At 39.0% G+C, this 26226-nt stretch overlaps 1 protein-coding gene across 1 annotated transcript in view; it reads right to left on the reverse strand.

The window, feature by feature from the left end:
* Positions 1-794: 794 nt before the first annotated feature.
* CCDC91 (coiled-coil domain containing 91) overlaps positions 795-26226 on the reverse strand; it is a 160425-nt gene continuing 134993 nt past the window's right edge. The window contains 2 exon segments of the mRNA XM_068401709.1: positions 795-2695; positions 3400-3541. Of these exon segments, the coding sequence (XP_068257810.1) occupies positions 2673-2695; positions 3400-3541 (165 nt within the window). The 3' untranslated portion in view covers positions 795-2672.

Raw genomic sequence — 26226 nt, forward strand, 5'->3', positions numbered from 1 at the left:
ATCTTCTCACATATTCCCTCCATCCAAGGGGTGGGGAAAAACCTGTAAGCTCCCATATGTGGACGTAAAAAATACACAGTGGAAGAGGAGGGTCTAGAGTGCTATAAGGGAGTTACAGTATGAAAGGAATTAGGCTCTTTAAGGTCATGTCTGCATGGATAATTTCAGACAGTCAGGAATTAACATTGCCATTTACTGAGCTGGGAGGACATGAGGCAACTTTTGATCAGACGCCAATGTAAAGATGCACAAAAATCTCAAAACACTAATGCGATCTCGGCCTCTGGAATGACTACTGCTGTTTCCTTCTTCTGCCTTCTTATGATGGAGTGAAGGAATTCAATGCTTCAAGGAACTGAAGTGTCATTTGTCAATGAGATTCTTAAGAGCAAAGCAAAAATTCAAATATTCCCATATCTTCTTAACTACAGATAGCATACAAAATGTGTATGGCAAATGATTTCTCCTTTGTTAACGACTTATACATACATAGTCTCAGAGCTAATCTAGAATTCTGTAATGGAAGCAGACAGGGAGCCAATAGAAACATACAAAAATATAACACAAATGTGTAGGACTGTACGATATCACAATATTCAGTATTAACTTAGTAAACTATTAGTTACAAATCCCACTGTTCTGATCTTCTCTGTTCTAGACCATCAAGTAGAAGTGTTAAAATAGAATGGGCTTGACTGACACCAGTGAAAGATACCATTAAATACACTCGATCTATTGTTACTCCATCTTTTAAGTAACTTTTAAAACACACAACCGATTGTTTAAAACACATCTTTACACAACAAAATTTATGCTTTATTTCTAATATAAAGTATACAATCATATATATATAACATGCATATTATATGAGCTCTGGTGATGTTCTAGACTGCAGACTCACTAGCTTGAACATTTTAGCTCTTGCATTTTGATTCTAAGGATTAGTTCTAGGGCTTCTTGTTCCTCCCATTACATATCAGTGTTGCCAAAATTATTACACTAGCAGCCATGCCTCAGAGGCAGATGAAGTAGGCATATTATTTTCTCTTATATGTCATTCTTCAGTCTGTCTGTAGGAATAAAAAAATAAAATAAAATTGTGATGTCACCTTCTTGGAGTTAGACTGGGTTTTGCAAACTTCTCCCTGCCTTTCCTCTTCCCAAATTTCTATGAACTGTATTCTCCTATGGTTAGGCAGAAATAATGAAAAAAAAAGTAAGCTTTAAAACTTTGGATGTGATGTGGAGAAGATGGAGGTTACTGCATATTCCAAAGCTTGCATATGGGATAGGTCTTTTTCTGCTGTATAACTACATTTCTCTCAGTCTTGGAGTTCTGAATGTAATCCAAGCTCCCCATCTGATCTTGTATGTCTGTGGTCTAATTTTGCAGTTTTGCTTGCAGGGTAGAGAGAAGGATTAAAGGACTAAAACTTTCAAAGTTAAGAAAAAAGTACCTACAGTTCTCTGTAACAATCACAGTATTCACGAGCTGAGATTAAACAACACATGATGTTCTAATAGGAAAGATACATCCTAGTTGCCCATGAAATTTACTGACTACAGTCATAAACTTCTCCAACCAGTGCTTTTACATATTGTTGCAAGTCAGAATAGAAAACTCTTTAGTAGGAGAATGCTGATGTACTGCTAAGGCTCTGGCTTTGATGGGGAACACTCTGAGGTCTTTAGTTAAAAGGAATACTATTCCACATACAGGGTTAGAAGTAAAAACAAGAACGTTGAAGTTCATCTAGGAATCTGCTCATACCACATTTCCACTATTAAACATAGATTGTGAGACAGCACTAAACAATCAATTTCATTTTGCACTGCCTCTACTTCCCAAAAAAACCCACGTGGACATCTGTGCCATCTTTGGTGCAGCTGACAAAGAAAGAATTTCACTGGCTTAGGAACAATAAATAAGTAGGCAATTCATTAACACTAAAGTATTTTTTTGTCTGCCAGAAGAAATGAAAAGTGATCAGTCAATCAAGAAATATCAAAAAGAACACTGGATTTTCAGCCATTTGTAGGGTGAGGTCATCATCTAATAAAACCAGCGTTATTTACTTCTTCAGTGAACCTTCGCATACAGAAGATAAAACCTTTGGTTTTGATTACAAAAATGAAGCACAGAAAAAAGATTTAAATAGAAACCTAAACTCTCTGCAATACATATTTCATACTGCAAAATACATATACAACCATTTGGTATTTCCTTATTGCTACAAAAAAGCAATTTATGAAAAGCGACTGCTGATGCAAAAAATCAGCCAAACAAAAAAACCCCACTACCAAATAACACAAATCACACTAAAAAATGCCTGTAAGTCCCCCATAGAATTACAAGCTCACCATGTGATACCATTCTCAGTTTATTTACATTCCTAAGCATGAACACTTATTTCCCCTTATTTCATTCAGAACTCTTTTATAACTAAGGCCCCAAATCTACAATCAATAGAGTGTAGGCACAGAAAATCCCCTCCATGCTGCCGTTAGCAAGACTAGAAAGACATATGACTTGATCCAAAGTCCAACAATGTCAGTGGGGAGTTTTTCTACTTCCTTCAACGGGTTTAGAAAGGGCATCTGAGGTCAGCAAGCTGCGCTCCTTATTCTGTCAGAAATTCCACTGAGGCAGTTCAGGATCAGTCTCCACATAATTACACACATCTTCTTCCTGAAACTGAGGTCAGTCACATTAATTGTACTTTCATGAGAAAATAACTTTTGGAATCAAACTAGCTTTTTAAAACAGAAATAAAAAACATACTATACATTGGTTACGGCAACGTTTTGCACTACTCTAAAAAGATGCACTGTTTCATTTTTAAACTTTTCTATTACTAGAGATGGAGTTGTTTATAAATGACTAAAGAAATGCCTGTCAACACTCCTGTGTTTCAGTACTGATTCTTCTGTTCTACATCAAAAGTAGTAAGAAATAATAAGCTCCTCAGGCTCACCTGAGGCAATGCACTTGGGCATATACTTTGGAAATAGAGATGGATTTGTATCGATATTCAATTAAATGTTTTTCTCCATTTTTTAAAATATCAAAAATATTGGTAAATTACATCAACACATGATGCCAAATCTAAAACAGACATAACGGGGAAATGTTTTCATCATTGCTGCAGTTATCTAGAACTTCAATCATGGGCTACTAGAAAACATAATGAATAAAACCAATTTTTCCAAGATTTTTTTCCCCCACATATTTGCAATCTGATACTCATAGTGAAATAAATAAATACAGAACATCATCCACAAATATTCTATCAAGCATAGTTTCAGATCAATCTTGAATCAATGACACAATCTCAAATGATTAGAATATATTCGTCCTTTGCTGGATTGAGATTTGCAGCTTCAGAAATCACACTGTACCAGTGGTACTGAGAATGTCAGTCTCCCTTTTTTCCTCCGTAGTTGTTGGCTCTTCCTTTAATAAAACGCTTAACTGTTTCTGTGCACATGAGAGGAAAAGTTCCAAACTATACAGATTTCTCTGATGGACAACTTGGTCAAGCTGTTGAAATAAAAAAAAAAAAAAAAGATAGATCAACTTTAAGAAAACCTGGAAATAAATGCCAGGGTTTGTCAGCAAAAATTCAACCACATCCAACAACAAAAATTCAACAACCAAATGAGACAACAACAAAAGAACGCAAGTAACTTCTATGTGTGCAATTTAGTAACAACTTTTTAATGAAGTATTTGAGTTTCTTCAAAATAAAATGTACATAAGGCTAAAAGTAACTTTTCAATAGCTGTCAAATTCTACACAAGAAATTTGAAAAAGCTAAACAGCCTAGCTGCCACACTAGATAAATCCCCACAGCATCTTTTAAAATTGCAGCTGTTGCTTTTATAAAACATACTGCTTCTGCTTTAAAATGAACACTACATGCAAGTGCATATTCAAAAATTCAGTGTCTACTGTTAATTTAAATGGCAACATGTTTAATAGTTCCCAGAGGAAAAGTGGTAATATTTTCTGCCTACTTTGTTTATTCCAAAATTTTATTGGAGTCCTCTACTGTCAAACAATGTTAACTATAGACTTACTTGCAGTAAAGACAATGGCCCTTTCTTCCCCACCAAAGACAAGAACACAATAACAAGATGTGGCAGGTTATGTCATATAAAAATAAAATGACATAAAAATACGATTTACCGAAAGGTATTTGAATTTTCTTAATAACATTAATAAATCAAATGCACTGCAGAATTCGTTTTATTTGAATTTTGAAGTTCAAATGTCAAATAAATAATATCACAATTGAGAGATGTTTTCAACTTGACTATCCCTAAATCAGCCACAAATTCAACTAAACACATATATAACAATGACACGGGGTGAGACTGAAAGGTAGTGGTATAATGCTAATAAGACACAAAAGTTATGCCACTCAAGAGAAAGGAAGTAATGGAATTTGAAGAAGTCCAGCTCCGTGCTTCTGTCAAACTGTTGTGCACAAGTCTGTAAGCAATGCCTCATACTCTGTAACACCAGCAAAATGCTGATGAGAGACCACGTGGCCCTAGCAGACTAGAGCAACCAGTCTAGCAGACTGGTGGCAATCATCTGCAAATGGCCATATTTTTTTCAAAAAATATATCGTGCCTCATATATCTAGCACTCACAGCTTTAATTACAGCTTTCAACAAAAACTCTGATTCTATGGTATCTCTCTGCATATATATGCTCATCATTCAGCAGTCCAGTTAGTTGCTCTAATAATCACTTGAATGGGCATTTTGTTTTATAACAGATACACATTTTTAATATTAACACAGAATGCAAGGCAAAGTTAGTGATACCTTCCCACTCTGAAAATGCACTCAGAATACAGCTGCAGTGCTGTGACTGAATACATAAAGGGAAACATTTTTATGACCCCGTGCTTTGTTGCTCTTTAAGTTCCTCTAACATGCAAAACCAGGCTCTGGTAGTTTGAATATTTTGGCATTTTGTTTCAACAGAGATGAATGTGTCAAATCTAGTCACAAGCAGAATACACACATATTTTCTAGAAGCCACACAATCATAAAACTCTCCTTCAGTAATATGTCTGCTTGTACTTCTCCTGCAAATTTCCAGCTGTTGTGCAAATTTTTGCACTCCTTAGCAAAAGCAGACATTAGAGCTCGTACATAGCCTGATGTGAACCTAGCCCGCTGATTTACCACAGATTCTAAAGGAGATATATAGTTCAAGTACATTTAGAAAAGTCTGCTCTTGATATACTTAAGTAACAGCTGCTACTGACAAGAAAATGAAAGACTTCAAAACAGCAAACTAAGCTCTAAAGAAGCTGTATCTAGAAAAGACAGTCTGGAACAAATGAACAACATAAACACACTGTTGTGATGGTGCATTTCTTCTGATTTGAAAGGTATCTTGCTTCCTTCTTCTTATCTGGTCCAAAATATAAAGAACATTTAGCATGGGGAAGCTTGCAGATGTTTTTGTGCTTGTGACCCATATTTCTCTGGGGAATGGGCAGATACAGTGCAATTCATGTAAAATCATATGTTATGTCTTAGGAAAGAACATGAAACCTCTTTCTCTAAACATATTATGTCATCAAATTCTGTTGCTTCTGGTAGATATATCAGTTGGAGGAGTTTAGCATGAAACTGATTTTCAATGGTTTCCTTTTATAGCATATTACAGAATCACAGAATCACAGAATGTTAGGGATTGGAAGGGACCTCGAAAGATCATCTAGTCCAATCCCCCTGCCGGGGCAGGATTGCCTAGACCATATCACACAGGAACGCGTCCAGGCGGGTTTTGAATGTCTCCAGAGAAGGAGACTCCACAACCTCTCTGGGCAGCCTGTTCCAGTGTTCAGTCACCCTTACAGTAAAGAAGTTTTTCCTCAAATTTAAGTGGAACCTCCTGTGCTCCAGCTTGCACCCATTGCCCCTTGTCCTGTCAAGGGATGTCACTGAGAAGAGCCTGGCTCCATCCTCTTGACACTTGCCCTTTACATATTTATAAACATTAATGAGGTCACCCCTCAGTCTCCTCTTCTCTAAGCTAAAGAGACCCAGCTCCCTCAGCCTCTCCTCATAAGGGAGATGTTCCACTCCCTTAATCATCTTCGTGGCTCTGCGCTGGACTCTCTCTAGCAGTTGCCTGTCCTTCTTGAACTGAGGGGCCCAGAACTGGACACAATACTCCAGATGCGGCCTCACCAGGGCAGAGTAGAGGGGGAGGAGAACCTCTCTCGACCTGCTGACCACGCCCCTTCTAATACACCCCAGGATGCCATTGGCCTTCTTGGCCACAAGGGCACACTGCTGGCTCATGGTCATCCTGTTGTCCACTAGGACCCCCAGGTCCCTTTCCCCTACGCTGGTCTCCAACAGCTCTGTCCCCAACTTGTACATGGGGTTGTTCTTGCCCAGATGCAGGACTCTACACTTGCCCTTGTTATATTTCATTAAATGTCTCCCCGCCCAACTCTCCAGCCTGTCCAGGTCTCTCTGAATGGCTGCGCAGCCTTCCGGCATCTATATCATCTATACTCCTAGATAGTTCTTTATTGAGCTTTGACCAAGAGCTTTGGCTAAACTCTCAATTTTCTTTTCTTGCAGCCTTTCCTTGCAGATTCTGCTTGGAAGAGATCAAAATAGCTCGCCAGATGTGTGTTCTGATATGTTGCTGTTAACTTTCCTTACCAAGGCAGCAATCTCAAATTGTATATGGTTAAATTTATTTCACCAAGTACCAATGTAAACATTTAATGTGCGTAGTGACTGGCTGCAATACGAATAAAACAGAATTTCTTCAGGCTTGAGAAAGATTTTAAAAGTCTCAAATGAATTAAGTACACATTTGAGGAGTCTTTGTTGAACTGAAGGGGTTAGTTAGTAGTCTCTCTTTGTGCGTAAGAAAAGTTTATTGCTTGTTAAAAGTTTATGTAAATTCAATAATATAAAAGTTCAAAATTCAGTTGCTCCTTGTCTGCTCAGTTTATGTATAAGCTTTGCCTTAAGCAGTATCTTTTAAAATTCTTCCATGCTACAGTAAATGACAGAACACTCTGAAAGGACTTGGGATCTTCACATAGCACAAAACAGGAAGCAGCAAAATGATGCTGGCTTTGAAAATGGTACATTTGTATGTACTCAGAAGGAGAACATTCCCATCAATGGAGAAATTGACTAGGAAATAGAAAAAAATCCAGTGAGGCTTTGTTACATAATACACTGTTTAATGAAGTGTTAGCAACGGACACATTTTTTTGAACAGTGCCTCAACATTGCTGTGCTTCTACTTGTGTAATATACCATGAGATGTGAAAATGTGTAAGTAAGGCATTTTAAATCTTGTTTTTCTAAACAGTCTTCCCTCTATATTTTTCGGTCCTGTTCACTTCGTGGAATCATCTCATTATTTAAACAAACATAAATGGACATCTGGCAAATTCAAACTGAATGTGACTCATATGCAAATGTAATCAGCATGAAAAACGTATTACGGATGGAGCATTCACACAACCAAACCAACCCAACTGTTCCAATTCTATGGATACTGAAAAATGCGTCTTATTGGTCCAGATCTACCACATGAGAGGGCAATTTTCTACATCATACCATTACTGTTGTTATTACTAATCATAGAAGCACAGAATCATAGAGCAGTTAGGGTTGGAAGGGACCTTTAAAGGTCATCTAGTCCAACCCATCTGCAGTAAGCACGGACATCTTCAACTAGATCAGGCTGCTCAGAGCCCTGTCCAATCTGACCTTGAATGTTTCCAGGAATGGGGCATCTACCACCTCTCTGGGCAACCTGTTCCAGTGTTTCATCACCCTCATCATGAAAATTTTCTTCCTTATACTAGTGTAAATCTACCCTCTTTTAGTTTAAAACCATCACCCCTTGTCCTACCACAACAGGCCCTGCTAAAAAGTTTGTCCCCATCTTTCTTATAAGCCCCCTTTAAGTACTGAAAGGCTGCTGTAAGGTCTCCCTGGAGCTTTCTCTTCTCCAGGCTTACCAGCCCTAACTCTCCCAGCCTTTCTTCATTAGGAGAGGTGTTCCATCCCTCAATGTTTCTCTTCCACCATGTGAAATCTATCCAGTTTAAAGTTCTCAATTCTGTACACTGTGTCCTATTGGCACAGCTTTAATTAGCATGAAGTTTTCATGTTCCTGAAATTCATTATTTCAAGTTACTCAACAGTATATTTTTAACTCTGTACAGTTAAAAGAACAGAAGTTCAGTTCAGTGTAGTTTAAGAACCAGAAGTTGCGTCTCTATGTACTGGTATGGAACCTGCTGAGGAACTGGCTATATAAGATTTGGAAAAGCAGTTCCTGAACACCATAGGGTCTACACCACTCCTGAAATTCCCACAATCATTGAGACATCCATTTTCCAAAAATGAGCTGATTCTTGCAGGACATTCTAACACATTCACTGCTGTTTTTTCCCTTCTGTTTAAACCTTCAGTGTACTTTTGAGGTCTAAGTGTGATTCTACCATACTTCCGGCCAAAGGTGACTGGATGACACTCCCTGTGGGCTCCCGCCTCAGGCATATCCTTAGACCACCCAGAATGATGTGTCTTTAATCTATGCAAGGCATGCCCTGAATGGAGGCACAGGCCGCAGCAGAACTCCTGTCGACTTGGGAAAGAAAAAGAAAGGCTCACAAATAACTGTGCAGAATACTGCCACCAGGTGACTGCTTTCATCCCAGGCTGCTCTATTTTACTTTAAGTCAATCCATCTTCCCCTGTATCACTTCAAAAACCCATAGCTCAAACCAAAGTTAATAATTATTCTTAGCTCTACATTTTCTTAGCTTTTATCATACAGCTCAAATTTTCTGTAAAATGGAATGAAAGTCTACATGGCTGATGCCTAAAGTAGAAAATAGTTTCTTACACAAATAACTGAGCATGAATGTCCTCCATATTGCCCCTTGTAATATCTACCTGCAAATAGATACATTTTCATGGCATATGAGCTCAGCTTCCTCTATTGACTATTCTCCAATCCATTAAACATTTCAAATTGCTAGAAGAGAAATTCAGTCAGAACACTATAAACTACTATATGTCAGAATTATATTATCCATTCACAGTAACTAATAAAATATCTTATGGAAAATATAATTTTAGGTTTAGCACTTGAGATTTAAAGCTGAAATTTTGATCTCACCATAGTAAAGATAGATTTTGTTATTAATCTCACTGTGGCCTGAAGTTCACCCAGAAAAGAGAAGAAAGCAAAATTAATGTTACATACGGCTCTTTAATTTTCCCTTTTGTATAAACATTAAGATGTTTAAAAGTGTATTTTCCAAAACTATTTCTCAGACAATACTGTTTTCCAATACCAAATACATTTGTAGCTGTAGAAAATGGTAGCTACTTTTATATAAAAATGAACAATTACCTGTACTTCAAATTATAATCTGATTATTAATGTATTCAAATGCAGTTCAGCTCACTATTCTAGCCCTGTAATACTAACACAGGTAGAAGTTGCAGTCATCTTCTTATCATGAGATTCAACAAATACAATGACCAGAGATTAAAAAAGAGCAAAGATGTTGAGTAAAAAGCTTTCATTTTTTTAAAATTATTTTAATTACTGGTATTTTCATAATTGATCACACACATGTACACTGTAAAATAAATAAAAAATAATCATTCCGTTATAATTTAATGAAGCAGAACAGTTTCCCTTAAAGATCGTAAAATCAGGAATCAGCTTTTTAGTCGTGCTGATTTCTTACAAAACTCATGCAAAGAAAGAAGTACATCAAGAAAAAATTCTAGCACAGTGATATATATGTTTATATTCATAGAATCATAGAATGGTTTGGGTTGGAAGGGACCTTAAAGATCATCTAGTTCCAATCCCCCTGCCACAGACAGGGACACCTTCCACTAGACCATGTTGCTCAAAGCCTCATCCAATCTGGCCTTGAACGCTGCCAGGGAGGGGGCATCCACAGCTTCTCTGGGCAGCCTGTGCCAGTGTCTCACCACCCTCACAGTAAAGAATTCCTTCCTAATACCTAATCTAAATCTACCCTCTTTCAGTTTAAAACCATTCCCCCTCATCCTATAACTACATGCCCTTGTAAAAAGTCCCTCTCCAGCTTTCCTGTAGGCCCCCTTCAGGTACTGGAAGGCTGCTAGAAGGTCTCCCCGAGCCTTCTCTTCTCCAGGCTGAAGAGCCCCAACTCTCTCAGCCTGTCTTCATAGGAGAGGTGCTCCAGTCCTCTGATCATCTTCGTGGCCCTCCTCTGGACTCATTCCAACAGCTCCATGTTCTTTTTATGTTGGGGGCCTCAGAGCTGGATACAGTACTCCAGGTGGGGTCTCACGAGAGCGGAACAGAGGGACAGAATCACCTCCCTCGACCTGCTGGCCACGCTGCTTTTGATGCAGCCCAGGATATGGTTGGCCTTCCGGGCTGCAAGCACACATTGTTGGATCATGTTGAGCTTCTCGTCAACTGTCACCCCCAAGTCCTTCTCCTCAGGGCTGCTCTCAATCCATTCTCCGCCCAGCCTGTATTTGTGCTTGGGATTGCCCGGATCCACATGCAGGACCTTGCACTTGGCCTTGTTGACCTTCATGCGGTTTGCACAGGCCCAGCTCTCAAGCCTGTCAAGGTCCCTCTGGATGGCATCCCTTCCCTCCAGCCTGTCGACCACACCATACAGCTTGGGGTCGTCGGCAAACTTGCTGAGGGCGCACTCAATGCCCACTGACCACGTCGCCGACAAAGATGTTAAACAGGACCGGTCCCAATACCGACCCCTGAGGAATGCCACTCGTCACTGGCCTCCACTTGGACATTGAGCCATTGACTGTAACTCTTTGAGTGCGACCATCCAGCCAATTCCTTATCCACCGAGTGGTTCATCCATCAAGTCCATGTCTCTCCAATTTAGAGAAAATGATGTCATGTGGGACAGCGTCAAATGCTTTGCACAAGTCCAGGTAGGTGACATCAGTTGTTCTTCCCCTATCCACCATATTCACTCATAAAGGGGGGCGTTGGTGGGGGAAGAGTGATTAGCAAAACTCGCTCACCCTTTAATAGTCCTATATGGCCAGTGCGAAAGTCTAATGGAGAATGGAGATTAACTGTGGACTATCGTGGCCTAAATGAAGTTACACCACTGTTGAGTGCTGCCGTGCCAGACATGCTAGAGCTTCAATATGAACTGGAGTCAAAGGCAACCAAGTGGTATGCCACCATAGACTTTGCTAATGCATTTTTCTCTATTTCCTTGGCACCAAAGTGCAGGCCAGTTTGCTTTTACGTGGAGAGGTATCCAATACACCTGGAATCGACTGCACCAGGGGTGGAAACACAGTCCTACTATTTGCCATGGACTGATCATGACTGCACTGGAAGACGGTGGAGCTCCAGAGCACTTGCAGTACATTAATGACATCATTGTATGGGGTGATACAGCAGCAGAAGTTTTTGACAAAGGGGAGAAAATAATCTGAATTCTTCTGAAAGCTGGTTTTGCCATAAAGAGGTAAGGTCAAGGGACCTGCCCAGGAGATCCAGTTTTTAGGGATTAAATGGCAAGATGGGCGTCGCCAGATGCCGATAGAGGTGATTAACAAAATAACAGATATGTCCCCACCAACTAACAAAAAGGAAACACAAGCCTTCTTAGGCGTTGTGGGTTTCTGGAGAATGCATATTCCAGATTACAGCCAGATTGTACGCCCTCTTTATCAAGTGACCAGAAAATGATAAAATGATTTTCAGTGGGGCCCTGAACAACGACAGGCTTTTGAACAGATTGTGTATGCAGTACTTGGACCAGTCCGTACGGGACAAGATGTTAAAAAAGTGCTCTACATCGCAGCTGGAGACAATGGTCCTACCTGGAGCCTCTGGCAGAAAGTACCAGGGGAGACTCGAGGTTGACTTCTAGGATTTTGGAGTTGAGGATACAAAGGCTCCAAGGCTAATTACACTCCCAACTGAAAAAGAGATACTGGCAGCATAGGAAGGAGTTAGAGCTGCTTCAGAGCTAATCGGTACTGAAGCACAGCTCCTCCTGGCGCCCTGACTACCAGTACTGGGCTGGATGTTCAAGGGTAAGGTTCCTACCACTCATCATGCAACTGATGCTACATGGAGTAAATGGATTGCATTGATTACACAGAGGGCTTGAATAGGAAACCCTAATCGCCCAGGAATCTTAGAAGTGATCATGGACTGGCCAGAAGGCAAAGTCTTCGGAATGCCACCAGAAGAGGAGGTGACACGTGCTGAAGAAGCCCTACCAAAGGACGAGAAGCAGTATGCCCTGTTCACCGATGGATCCTGTCATCTTGTAGGAAAACATCGGAAGTGGAAAGCTGCTGTATGGAGCCCTATACGACGAGTCACAGAAGCCACAGAAGGACAAGGTGAATTGAGTCAATTCACAGAGGTAAAAGCCATCCAGCTGGTTTTAGACATTGCTGAACAACAAAAGTGGCCAAGGTTGTATCTCTATACTGACTCATGGATGGTAGCAAATGCCTTGTGGGGGTGGTTTAAGCAGTGGGAGCGAAGCAACTGGCAGCACAAAGGTAAACCTGTTTGGGCTGCTGAATTGTGGCAAGATATTGCTGCTCGGCTAGAGAAACTAGTTGTGAAGGTACGTCATGTAGATGCTCACGTACCTAAAAGTCGGGCTGCTGAGGAGCATCGAAACAATCAACAAGTGGATCAGGCTCCTAAAGCGTTCCAAATAGACTTGAACTGGGAACATAGAGGTAAACTATTTTTAGCTCGATGGGCTCATGACACTTCAGGTCATTAAGGGAAAGATGCAAACATACAGATGGGCTCGTGACCAAGGGGTGGACTTAACCATGGACTCTATTGCACAGGTTATCCACGGCTGTGAAACGTGCGCCGCAATTAAGCAAGCTAATGGTTAAAACCTTTGGCCGCATCCTGAGTACTGTGTCCTGTTCTGGGCCCCGCACTTCAAGAAAGATGTTGAGGTGTTGGAGCGAGTCCAGGCGAGGGCGACCAAGCTGGTGAAGGGTCTGCAGGGTCTGACCTATGAGGAATGGCTGAGGGAGCTGGGGTTGTTTAGCCTGGAGAAGAGGAGGCTCAGAGGTGACCTTATTGCAGTCTACACCTACCTGAAGGGAGGTTGTAGTGAAGTGGGAGTTGGCCTCTTCTCCCGGGCAACTAGTGATAGGACAAGAGGGCACAGCCTCAGGCTTCGCCAGGGGAGGTTCAGGTTGGACATCAGGAAGAATTTCTTTACAGAAAGGGTTATTAGACATTGAAATGGGCTGCCCAGGGAGGTGGTGGAGTCACCATCTCTGGATGTGTTTAAGAAAAGACTGGACATGGCACTTAGTGCCATGGTCTAGTTGACAGGGTGGTGTAGGGGCAGCGGTTGGACTCAATGATCCCTGAGGTCTCTTCCAACCTGGTTGATTCTGTGACTCTGTGATTCTGTGATATGGGGGCGGTTGTTGAAATATAAATATGGGGAGGCCTGGCAGATTGACTATATCACACTCCCTCAAACCCGTCAGGGTAAACATTATATGCAATCCGTGGAGGCAACCACTGGATGGCTGGAAACATACTCTGTGTCCCACGCCACTGCCCGAAACACTATCCTGGGCCTCAAAAAGCAGATCTTGTGGCAACACGGCACGCCAGAAAGAATTGAGTCCGACAATGGGACTCATTTTAAAACAGTCTCATAACTGGGCCCAAAAGCATGGCATCGAGTGGGTATATCATATCCCTATCATGCACCAGCCTCTGGGAAAATTGAATGGTATAATGGGCTGTTAAAAACTACCCTGAAAGCAATGGGGGGTGGAACCTTTAAAAACTGGGATAAGCATTTGGTACAAGCTACCTGGTTAGTTAACACCAGGGGATCTATCAATCAAGTTGGCCCTGCTCAGTCAGACCTTTTACATACAGTAGAAGGGGATAAAGTCCTTGTGGTGCATGAAAGGAATCTGTTGGGAAAAACTGTTTGGGTTCTTCCTGCTACAGGTGAAGGCAAACCCATTCATGGGATTGCTTTTGCTCAAGGACCTGGATATACTTGATGTGTGATGCTGCAGGATGGTGAAGTCAGATGTGCCCCTGAAGGTGATCTAATTCTGGGTGAGAATACTTAATTTTGAACTGTATGATGTTAATTGCTGCATAATACTATCAGTGTTCATAAGTGTCTTACAGGTTAAGGCAGTGGTGATGAGACCGGAGCTTGCTTCATCAAGTGGCATCCAGTAACCTCCTTGAGACTCCTCGAGACTGACATCTTTAACCTGCAACCCGTGGGCACAACCCATGACAAAACTCACACCATCTCTCCTGCCCTGAGAGACTGCTATGCCAGATGGAAACCCACAATCATGAACTAAATGAAGTTAACGAACTTTTGTATAGAGATGAATCATAAACTAGTGATATCTGTATATATTTGAAAATGAAAAGGTAGTGGTGATCTGAGTATGACGTGAATGGTATGGAATAAGGGGTGGAATGTCCTGGTTTGGCCTAAAACAGACCAATTTTCCTTTCAGTGATTTTTACTTTCAGCTAAGTCTCTTCTAAGTAACTGCACTTTCTCAAACTAACTGCATGTTTTGCAGACAGTGTCTGTTTCTAGCACTGATAACGCTCAAAGTTTGTAGTTATCACTGAGGCACCGGTAGGGATGTTATGCAGAAAGGCTCTTCCTGTACTTATTCTTAGAGAAACCAAGGTCACTGCTAAATTCCTCACTAATTACAAGTGAAGAGCCATAGAAGGGTCACACCTGCAGGGAGGAGCGGACAGGACAGGTGACCCAAAATTCGCCAACGAAGGTATTGCATCCCATACACATCATTCACAGTATCAAGTGGGGGCGATCACGGGGGTCTCGGCCTTCTGCACTTCTTCTCCCTTCTCGCCCCTCTCCAAAGAGGACTCTGTCCGTCTTCCTGTTGCCCCCAATCCCGATCCGTGCGTTCCTGAATCCAGTCCCCGTCCATCGCTGGGCCCAGCCTGGGCCTTCCTGGAGCCTGCCCTGCAGTGCCGGGGGTGACGCGACCAACATCGGGGGAGCTCGATCTTGGTTTTGTATATATTTTTATATATTTTATTATTTCCACTATTATTATTATACTCTTTTTTTCATTGTTACAGCTTATTAAAACTGTTTTAACTTTCCAACCCATACGTCTCTCTCCCTTTTTCCTTTCCCTTTCCCTTCTGGGGGGGAGGAGGGTCAATAGAGAGCATCTACCACCAGTTTAATAGCTGTCCCAGCTTTAAACCGTGACAACCTGGAAAGTATCCTTGTCACTCAGTCAATGAAAATCACATTCATCCAAAGACAGGAAATTTCAAATGGAAAAATGAATGTTTTGGGGAATTGGAAACACAGAGATTGATGTATAAGAGAATGTTTTCTGAAGATCAAGTTTGGCAGGTCTAGATTAATGAGGTTGATATAAAGGCTTTCCATTTATTTAGTGTTTACAAGTAGCTGCTTGTTAGCTGTCGCATAGGATTCACTGTTAAGGTAATTCTTTGAAGTTGAATATTGATTAGCCACAAGTAATTATTTATAGACATCATCATGGCATCATTATATTTTTCAAAGGACTAGTAGTATGAGCAATCCTTATATTTCCTGTTCCTTTTCTAAGTAATGTTCAGTAGAAAGGTGACGTTTTTACATTGTCAGTAAAAGCAATCGAAATTTTGTTGTAACGTTTGTCAAAGTTTAGCTTCTTTTATTTAGTCTTCACTTCTCCACATATTTGCATTATTGATAAACATACCAAACTTTGTCTATTCACTGTTTGCAAAATAACTATAATTAATTTCTATTTCTTATTTTTCTATATGGTTTTGTATTAGATGAATTTACTAACTAAAGAACATTTTTTAAAAAAAAAAACAGTAAATATTAATTAAAGAATGCTGATAAACCTACTTCAGATTATGATTTTTCGATAACTTCATTAAATGTCCTCATCTTTGCAGAAAACTAATACAAGCCTAAACTAACTATAAAGTGAACTTACATTCTTCCATAAAAAGACTCTGGAATAATTTTCCATTTTATTCTATAGTTCTAACTTAGCATTTTTTGATTAACACTTAGATGGATGTGTCCATGGAGAACAGAATACTAGTCAAAAGCGCTGATGATGAAAGACTGCTTTTCTAAATATTTATATACTTAATAATTAATGACTATAGTAAAAAATTCAAGTCCCCTTGAAATCAGTGGAATCAGGAATATACTTTAGTTAAGTGTAAGGAAGAACTTACTATGACTCTTGATTTGTTCATGCACGTAAATAACTTACTAAAAAACTCTGCCAGTGGCACTCTTTCCTCTGTGCAATGACTCATTCTACATAGCCAATAAGATGTTAAAAATACACTGGGTTGCTCACAGAGCAGTTAATCCAGATGTAATGCAACTGCTTGCTTAGAGTCAACCATTGATGTTGCAACTGAATTCACATTTAGGTATTTCTGTTTGGTCTAATTATATGTACAACTGTAATAATATGTAATATTTTCTTTAAATCATTTTAGCATGTCTGCTTTACAAAATACAGTTATGGTCTTTCTGAACAATGGTCTGAACTTTAGTGCTAAGTGGATAAATGACTGCATTTTAAATCTGCAGCTGCTTTCTAAAGATTTTTAGAGAAAAATTATTTCTGAAAAACTATGGGTTTTCTTGTATGATTAAAACCTTAGCTTTTGCAGACTCCTCCTGCCCTCATTTATGGTACACAACAATACACTGAAATGGACTACTGCAACTTAGTGTTAGGATTCTTTGCATATACTGTACTGGATATTGGCTAACAAACCCAGTGGTCAGCAGAACTTTACAGTGTAATTACAGACTCATAAATGTCTTCTCATATTTTGATCAGTAGATGTCCCTCATTGTGGAAAAATCAAAGATGAGGTGTTTGTTTGGTACTATTTTTATGATGTATAGGTTTTGTTGGGGTATTTTCCTCCCCAACTAACCCACACTAGTGAATGAGCCTGACATGATTCTGAAAAATTTTGTAGTTGCAGAAGTTCAGCTACATGGTTACATTTTCTAGTAAAACTATGGGCTCAGAAAGCTTTCCCAGTGCACTAACATGAACTTCTCCCCATAGATTCAACAGAAGGCTTTAAAAAAATTCCCTAGCACATTAAATAGAGCATATAAAAAAATTATTACCTTGAGGAACCTGCAAATCTGAGAGTTGGATGAGGAAACAAATCAACTACTTCCTCTCATTTCTATAATGGATGAGAAGGAAAACAGATCCATATGGTACATATGTGAAGCAGAGCTTATTTTAGAGTTAATCCCAAAACAGGACATTTTTGTCTGTCCACCTGTGAATTTCTACTATTGATAACACTAAGTATATAAAAACAAGGTTCTTCATGGCTGTAATTCATACAGTATCTGCAACAGATTAGAAAGCCATCAGTGCTCAAGACCAAACCTATAGGAAAGAGTGATGTTTAATAAATTATATTGCCATGTGAAAATGTTTCTTTCTCCTTAAATAAATAATGCTGCAACTTCTAAACCTTAAGGATTTTATGCTCTGAACTTGATCAGTGAAACCATTAAAATAATACCATATGTTGGACACATCTTTAAAACAGATTTGCCTAGTCTGCTGAAGGTGGTGGGAAAACACCCTGTCAACCCTTTCAGAATCTCCACTGTCTCCCAGCTAGACACAGGAATGTAAAAAAATGCTAACTTTCCTTCATATAAATAAGAGAAGGAAATTTGCTTTCTATCAAGGAAACTAGATTGAGTGCATAAAGGAACTAAAAATGGTTACAGCACCCGCTCAGACTACTGTAGACGGTGAAAAATGGGCATTATCTAAACCCACAGAAATAATAATCGAAATATTTACGTGTAGAAACACATGAGCAACCTCTGGGGTGACCTACCTACTTAACAGATTAGGAACATAGGATTCCTCAACCAAGTTAGTTATAAACTACTGCCATACACTAAATATATAGAGTTACCATAATTGCTACTATAATTGCTGATTGGTCTAGCAATCAGATTCAACATACTTCAGACAAACACACAGAAATATATGCAAACAGTACTTAAGCATCTGAATATCTTATAGAATGAAATACACTTGTGTAATCTTACAAATTGAGGCCCCGAAGCTGCAAACTTTTGCATGGAGGCAAAACTTTGACCACAGTAGGGCCTCTCCCACTAGTAAAGTCACCTTTGTATATTATGTGGACAGAAATCTGATTGATTTTTAAAGGTTTACAAAACAAAAGCTTTTGCAAAAAGTTGTTGAACTTGTAGAAAACAAGTGTCTTCCTTCTGGCTTAATATCAGATGCATGGAAAACGCTGATTAAATATAAGAAGTAAGTCAGATTTTTTAAATACTGATCTTTCCCTTCCTTGAGGAGTGACATTCCACTGTGCATCTATCGATATGCACAGCCTTTGACTGTTCTTTCCAAGATCATAAGATTTTATAATGCTGACCTGAAAGCTATAGGGAACTGTAAAGTTGTTAAAATTCACTTCTATTTACAGGCATTGAAACAAAGTGCACTCTGCCATTTCTGCTTTCTTCTTATGAGGAAACCTCTACTAAAACACACACTATCTTCAGTGTCAATATGTCCTGCTTCTCTTTCTAAATAAAAAAACAGTAAATACCTATATCACCACCTTGTGTCCTTCTCTTGTTTAATGACTGAAGAGTATGAAATAGACTACTAAAAATTAGCAAAGCAAAGATCAGTTCCACTACAAAAATAAATAACAAAACAATTAAACTTGGTACCTGTAAATTAAATTAAAAATGCATATATTTGAATTAATAGAAGAGTAGAACAGGGAATTATTTTGCAGACTGCTTCTAATGTTTTACAGACTACACTGGCTTAGACTAGGCTGGTTTCAAATAAACCAAACTTCCCACGTGTTCTGCCACACAGGACCAATTCATATTTTCCTCTGGGCACGATATTTTCTACTGGTTGTGAGAACGAAAAAAAAAAAGCTAGAAATTATCTGAGATGGACACAAATCACAGAGACACTGATCATCCCCTATTTATCCAAAACACTTTTATGTTATCTCTGTTGATACTCAACATCTTAACTCTCATTATACTTCTGTGAATGCTATTATGATTGTTTTACAAATGGAGCCACGTGAGTAAATATATACTGTATGTCTTCCTGAGCAAGATCTGATTCTACCCAGCATGGAACTCAGCAGTGTTTGCAAAATCTCTTGACGATAAATGGTTAGCATTTGGTTCTGGCAAGTGTCTGTATAGCGTCTGATATACACTAGGTTACAGGCCCCACAAGGCAGGCACAAAGCAGAATCATAGACTCATAGAATAGTTTGGGTTAGAAGGGACCCTTAAAGGTCATCTAGTCCAACCCATCTGCAGTAAGCATGGACATCTTCAACTAGATCAGGCTGCTCAGAGCCCCGTCCAGCCTGACCTTGAATGTTTCCAGGAATGGGGCATCTACCACCTCCCTGGACAACCTGTTCCAGTGTTTCATCACCCTCATCATAAAAAATTTCTTCCTTATACTAGTGTAAATCTACCCTCTTTTAGTTTAAAACCATTACCCCTTGTCCTATCACAACAGGCCCTGCTAAAAAGTTTTCCCCATCTTTCTTATAAGCCCCCTTTAAGTACTGAAAGGCTGCTATAAGGTCTCCCTGGAGCTTTCTCTTCTCCAGGCTTACCAGCCCTAACTCTCCCAGCCTTTCTTCATTAGGAGAGGTGCTCCAGCCCTCTGATAATTTTTGTGGCCCTCCTCTGGTCCCGCTCCAACAGGTCCACGTCTTCCTTGTTCTGGGGACACCAGAGCTGGACGCAGTACTCCAGGAGGGGTCTCACCAGAGCAGAGTAGAGGGGCAGAATCACCTCCCTCGTCCTGCTGGCCAAGACTAATCACAATGTAACTAAGGGACAAATTCATCAGATCACCTCCTCTGATATGGACGAAGGAACTATAGATATATAAAAACACCTAAATAAAGGATCTGTAAGTGACTCAGACCTCTTTCTATCCAGGCTTGTCAGATCCTGGGTCCTCATAGAGAGTAGAAGTCCTTAATAGTTTTTTTTTTTAATCTTGAATTGTTTTAAGTACCTAAGACAGTCTTAGGCACCATCACACGCTGTTTTAATATGGCTACAAATGACTTGGCAGAGATTACACAGGGTTTCTGTGGAGCTTCATAACCGCAAATTACCATCTCTCCAGGAAAGTGCCTAAAGACTATTAGACTATGCTTCCTGAAGAGCCCTGACTGCAGGGCTGAGTGCTAGATCTGGTACCAAAGATCTGCTTCATTTATCATTATGCATACATGTTCCAAATTAATCCAGGGTAAGCACGTTTGGTTAAAAGCAAAAGCAATCTTCCTACATATAAAAATTGCTATTGTTATCAAACCAAATAAGAAAATGTTATCTGATGGGCTCATGGTGAGTCATGCTCACAGAATTGCCTTTCAGTATTACGATATCTACAGAACTGGATTAATTAAGCCTAACTGAAAAGCAAACAGCAAAGAAAGGCATTAAGAACAATATTTTTTAGTACTGTGAGAATGTATTTTACATTATCAGGTAATAAGTATGTAAAATAGAAATAATCATTGCATCAGAAGTGTTTGCAGTGGATACAAACCGAAAAAAAACCTACTCTAATAATGTGTACGACCATAGGGTAAATTTTTCCACAGTTGTGTAACTGCTATTCCATTGCCATGAGTGCTTTCTAAATAACTATATCTAAAGTGATTCTGCATTAATAGGACATTCACCAGGAGCACCATTTCCTTGCCTCTAAGAAGAAATATAACAGATGATTAATAATACACATCACACAGAATCCCTGTTTCAGTCTGGGAGGTGAGAAACAATGTTAGATACAAAGCTGAAACTACAGATAACTTAAGGAGCCAGACTGTAGTTATTCTACTTAGATATCAAGAAGACTGGAGTTATATCATGATTATCTGAAGGTTCCTGTGAAATTGTGATACTATATGCCACTAGCTAACTCTAAAGCAAAGTGTCCCCTAACAACACACTGGAGTTTGGTACCTACTGAAGTAGCATGAGAAAAATCCTGCCTCTTAGTTTTGAGGAAGAGTTGATTTAACAGTTAGGTTTTCAGTTTTCATTTTAATGAAACTTTAATTATAAGATGTGAAAGGATGAAACAGTATACACTTGAAGGCATAGGCAAAGATGATATCACATGAAATACAGATATCTTTGTAAAATTACCATTGTAGATTAAAGTTGATCGATTCACACTAAGAAATTCAACAAGGAATATCAACCTGCAGTGAATCTGTGATAAATTTAGCATTAAGTCAGTGGTAAGCATATATATGCACTAAAATAAGTAGTTCGGCATTAAGGTTCAGGGAACAGAAAACTAATTTTCTACTATTCAGACAGGCATTTTTGAGACTACACTTACTACGGGACTTCTTCAGTATTAAGAGGCTGCAGCTTTTGCTAATGCTTTTTACTGACAGACACATTTTACTGGAAACCTCAGTTTGGAATTTGAAGCCAAACTACTGCAGCAAAATTCAGGACAGCTGCTGGAGAAACACTTCATAAAGCTGCAGCTGCAACAATGTCATCAAAGACAAGACCTCCCTGTTTCAAAACATACACAGATTTAGTACCCATGGCTCTCAGCAGGTCATCACTTACAACACCACATACAGAAGATTCTAAAGCAGGAGGAAAAAATCACCAGCAAGACATAATAATCTGCAGGCTTTATATGCTCTACCCAACTCCAAATTACTTCTGCAACTGCCAGCCAGCAGAGACTTCTCAACAACACAAGTATAGTATATTCCCCAAAGCAGCTTCCTTTGGTTACTAGACTTGCTATTCTACTACTTTTCCAGATCCAAATTTGTATTAAGACTTTGGAGTGAAATAAAAACATCAAGGACATACAACCACAAATAGTAGTTTTTTACCTTGGCAATACCTCATTTTACATTATCAAAAAAAAGAGACAAAAAACTGTTGCTAAGCAGGGTGGGGTGGGGGGGTTGGAGGGCAAGGGAGGCAAAAATACCCTTGACCAAATAATATGAGTCAGTAGTGTGCAGCTAAACCAGAAAAATAACATACACACATATTAATTATATATATATATATAAAAGTCGTTGGAGTATCTTGCTAAATTTATAACACATGAGTAAAGACTGCTTAGTCTTTTATTATTCATGCTGACTTGAATACAAAAAGTAAACAGGAAACCACATTGTGTTGCTTCATCTATCTAATCTTACTATTGCTATAGGTAAGAAAATTTACTTCATTACATGTTTCTCTAGCTTCATAGACAACTTGATTAAGTCTCAAATTTTGATCCCACTTGCTTTGCTGCAGGAATCCAACTGCAGGAAATAATAATAGGAAAGATTCATCAAAACACATATGGTAAAGCCAACTTTCCCATTTACTTTTTTAAATCAAAGTTCAGTAGAAGGTTAAAAACAGTAAAAGAAAAATATATACCTGAAAAATAGAGCAAGGAAGCTGCAAGATTTGGGATAAAAATAGCTTGAAAATTTCTGCATACAACCAGTTCTGAAATATTTCCAATAATTCCCCAGCTAAAAACCCAACAAAAAACCTAAGCAGATAAAACTACTTAGGTTAAAGTGTCTCCACACAAAAGGACTTGGGTGTAAATGAGAAGCAGTACAAAAAACCCAAATGAACACTGAACTCTCAGCTGTAGCAAAACACATTTAGGAACAGAATAAACCATCCTTATGCACAAAGTTATCTACTCATTTCGTTTGTGCAGTGAACAAAACTAAAAATTAACTCCCTCTGTCTCGGTTTCGTCTGGGATAGAGCTAACTCTCCTTAGTAGACAGAATAGAGCTGTTTTGGTATGAGAAGAATGTTGATAATACACTGATGTTTTCAGTTGTTGCTAAGAAATCAAGGGCTCTTCAACTTGCCATGCTTTGCTAGTGTGCAGGTGCACAAGAAGCTGGGAGGTAGCATAGCCAGAGCAACGGATCCAAATTGGCCAACGGAATATTCCCGATCACGCAACGTCATGCTCAGTGTATAGATGAGGGTTGGCCAGGAAGCCAGGCTCCCTCTCTTCTGGGATTGTGGGTTTGGGGTTTCTCTCCTCCAGGATCGTAGCCAGGGACAGGCTGGGCATTGGTCAGCGGGTGGTGAGCAGTTGCACTGTGCATCACTTGTTTGTATATTCTGTTGTTATTATTTTATTTCAATTATTAAACTGTTTTTATCTCAACCCGTGAGTCTTTTTACCTTTACCTCTCCGATTCTCTTCCCCATTCCCTAGGGGATGGGACAGAGTGAGTTAGCAGGTGCATGGTATTTGGCTACATGCCATGTTAAAACCACAACACCCTCTCACAACTGTACCGCCAAGAGAATATGTTAAGTAACGGGATTTTGTGGTGGCCTTGCAATTACTCTAGGCTTATCCTATCCTGGTACATGGCCAGAGAAATTCTACAGACCACAACTTTTTTTTTTTTTTTTTTTTAATTACAATTAAGATGCATGTGAGTTCTGGATTTTCACAACACAAAGCAGGAGACCACAAGAGTGTCTTTGCATGTCATGGAAACACAATGGAAAAAAAGGCCTTCTGTATTCTGTCCTTGTCCTCTTTGGCGCTCAATTCTAATGTAATTAAAATGGTATCACAGAAATCTAGGGATGGAGAGACCTTGACTCAACTTCTGATCTTTGCACTGAGAACTCATAATAACATTAATCAGAGCGGAACAATTGCCTCTTCTCTCTTGCAATTTGACATCCTTGTAGGTGCATGCCAAAATGCTTTTGCTGAGCGCGTCCATCATTAATTTTCCAAGACTCTTTAGGATCCCCGTGGTGCCAAGAGAATGGTACAAGAGGGACTTATAAAAAGGCAAGAAGTTGGCCTATGACTCAGAGAATACAATTGCACATGATTTGCTTAGCTTTAATTAATCCAAGTTGATCATATTGAACTGATTAAACTTTCTATCTAGTACAAAGTAATGTGCATTACACTAACTTAAAAAAGAAAATTTATAACTGCTGCTGTGTTACCAAAATACCTAATTATACATACTAAAAAATTCTGAGTTAAGAAATATCACTGAAATACAAATCATTGGAATAGAAATTTGGTTACAAGCATATAGATGAATTTGAAAGAAAAAGCAAATGAATAAAGGTTTTATTTTAATAGGATTGACAAAATCTTCTGGGTGTTTTTTTTTTTATTCTCTTCTCTTAGTCAATCTAAAGCTCTCATGAAAATGCCTATGGACAAGATTCACAAGTTGCATTAAAAATTAGTTATTCTACACATCTAATTAAGAGCTTTGAATTTTTTCTCTACTTATCTCAGAACAGATTCTGAGAAAGTTATACAGAATGCAAAATAACCAATCTCAAACCAAATGATCCAGTTATAATTCTCAGATTTCCAGAAGCACAGTATAAAACACTGTTCAATTATAACACTGAAGGATGGATCAGGAATAATACAAGAGAGCCTCACTTACAGGTGACAGGAGGTGTGTAAGGATGCATCACTTCTTCCTGTCACACACAGCCTTCCTAATGGTCAACAGAAAGAAACATGGAAGTCTCTTCTGCTTCCTTATCAAATACTTGCAGAATAGAGGGACCCTGGATGACAGTTGTTGCATTTCCCTGGACCTCAGGTGTTGCTTAATCACCTAATGATGTGAAAAACACCACCACAATCCACTGATGGATACATCTGGGTGACATTAGTACAGTGTACACTGCTAACCTTTATGAATGTGAACGGTCTATATCCACAGAGCAAGCTGAATGATTATATGTTTGCAGACCAAATCCAAAGTTGATATACCTCTTACAATAATTATAATGATGCACATTAGATTAAAAACACAATACATCTAAATCACAAGAGTAGTTTTGAAATAGTGTAATAACTAGTCATTTCACTGTTGAACATCATAATTCATTCTGTTATTTTTTCCCCTTTTGGCTTTGATAGCACAATATTTTCTCAGCAATTACACCATTTGATTTCAGTTTCAACTGGAATCTCACCTGAGTAAAGAGTACAGGCATAATCTTGGTCTTCATAGATTTATACAGTGAGGCACAAAAGGATATATGAAACAGTTTTAACTTAGGTAAAGAATTTCAAGCTCTGGCAATTCTAAAGTAATTGCAAAAAACATACAATAGGTTATGTATGTAGTTTCAACTAAACTGCTTTCATCAGCATGAATGATTACTCAAGGAGTTTGAAAATTATAATTTTGGTTATTTAACAATTTCCTTTGGATTTTAATGAACCTAAGTAAGTGGCAGAGAATTCTATTTTTCATTTTCCATTTTCAAAGACAGAGTATTATAATTTCCAGGAAATTAAAAATTCTCTTCAATGCATGATGTTTCAGTATTGAAAAGTGGCAGAAAAATGCCGTAAGACCCTCTGAAGAAAAATGTCTAATAGGATCTATAGATTGAAATACTATATTCCTCCATCAGAAACTACCATTCCATTTTTATATTTAAAAACAATAATTTCAAAGCTTATAGAAACCTAAAAGTTCAGTAAAAAACGCCAAGCTCACTTCTGTCTCACATGTGGTACACTGCTTCAGTATACCTTATTCACAGAGGAGAAAAAGGAGAGCCAGGTGCACCAACTCATCTTACACTACAACTTTACATAAATCCCTTAGTTAATCCTTTGGATTTATACTGCTCTTTGAGTTGGGTAAAGGAGCAGTGTGAAAATGCTCCTAAAGCCCCAATGTAAATGTTTCTTTAATCCTATTAAAGCCACAAAACAGGCCCAGCTGAAGGAGCAGGAAACTGAGCTAAGGAACTCTCAGTGACCCCATCACTACTGTCTCTCTTGGCACTGACCTGTTGGTCACGAGTTCATCCTAGGTATGGCACAGATGTTCTGACATCAGGCTGATTCAGGACATCAATATGTGGACCCCTATAATACATAGATCCATACTAGATGATGGTGTGTTTTGTAGTAACATGAAGTTTTGCATTAGTAACTTAAAGCTGAATTATTAAAATAGTTGACACAGAAATAGAAGATACG

This window comes from Nyctibius grandis, chromosome 5 (assembly GCF_013368605.1).
Source record: "Nyctibius grandis isolate bNycGra1 chromosome 5, bNycGra1.pri, whole genome shotgun sequence".
NCBI classification, from domain to species: Eukaryota; Metazoa; Chordata; class Aves; order Nyctibiiformes; family Nyctibiidae; genus Nyctibius; species Nyctibius grandis.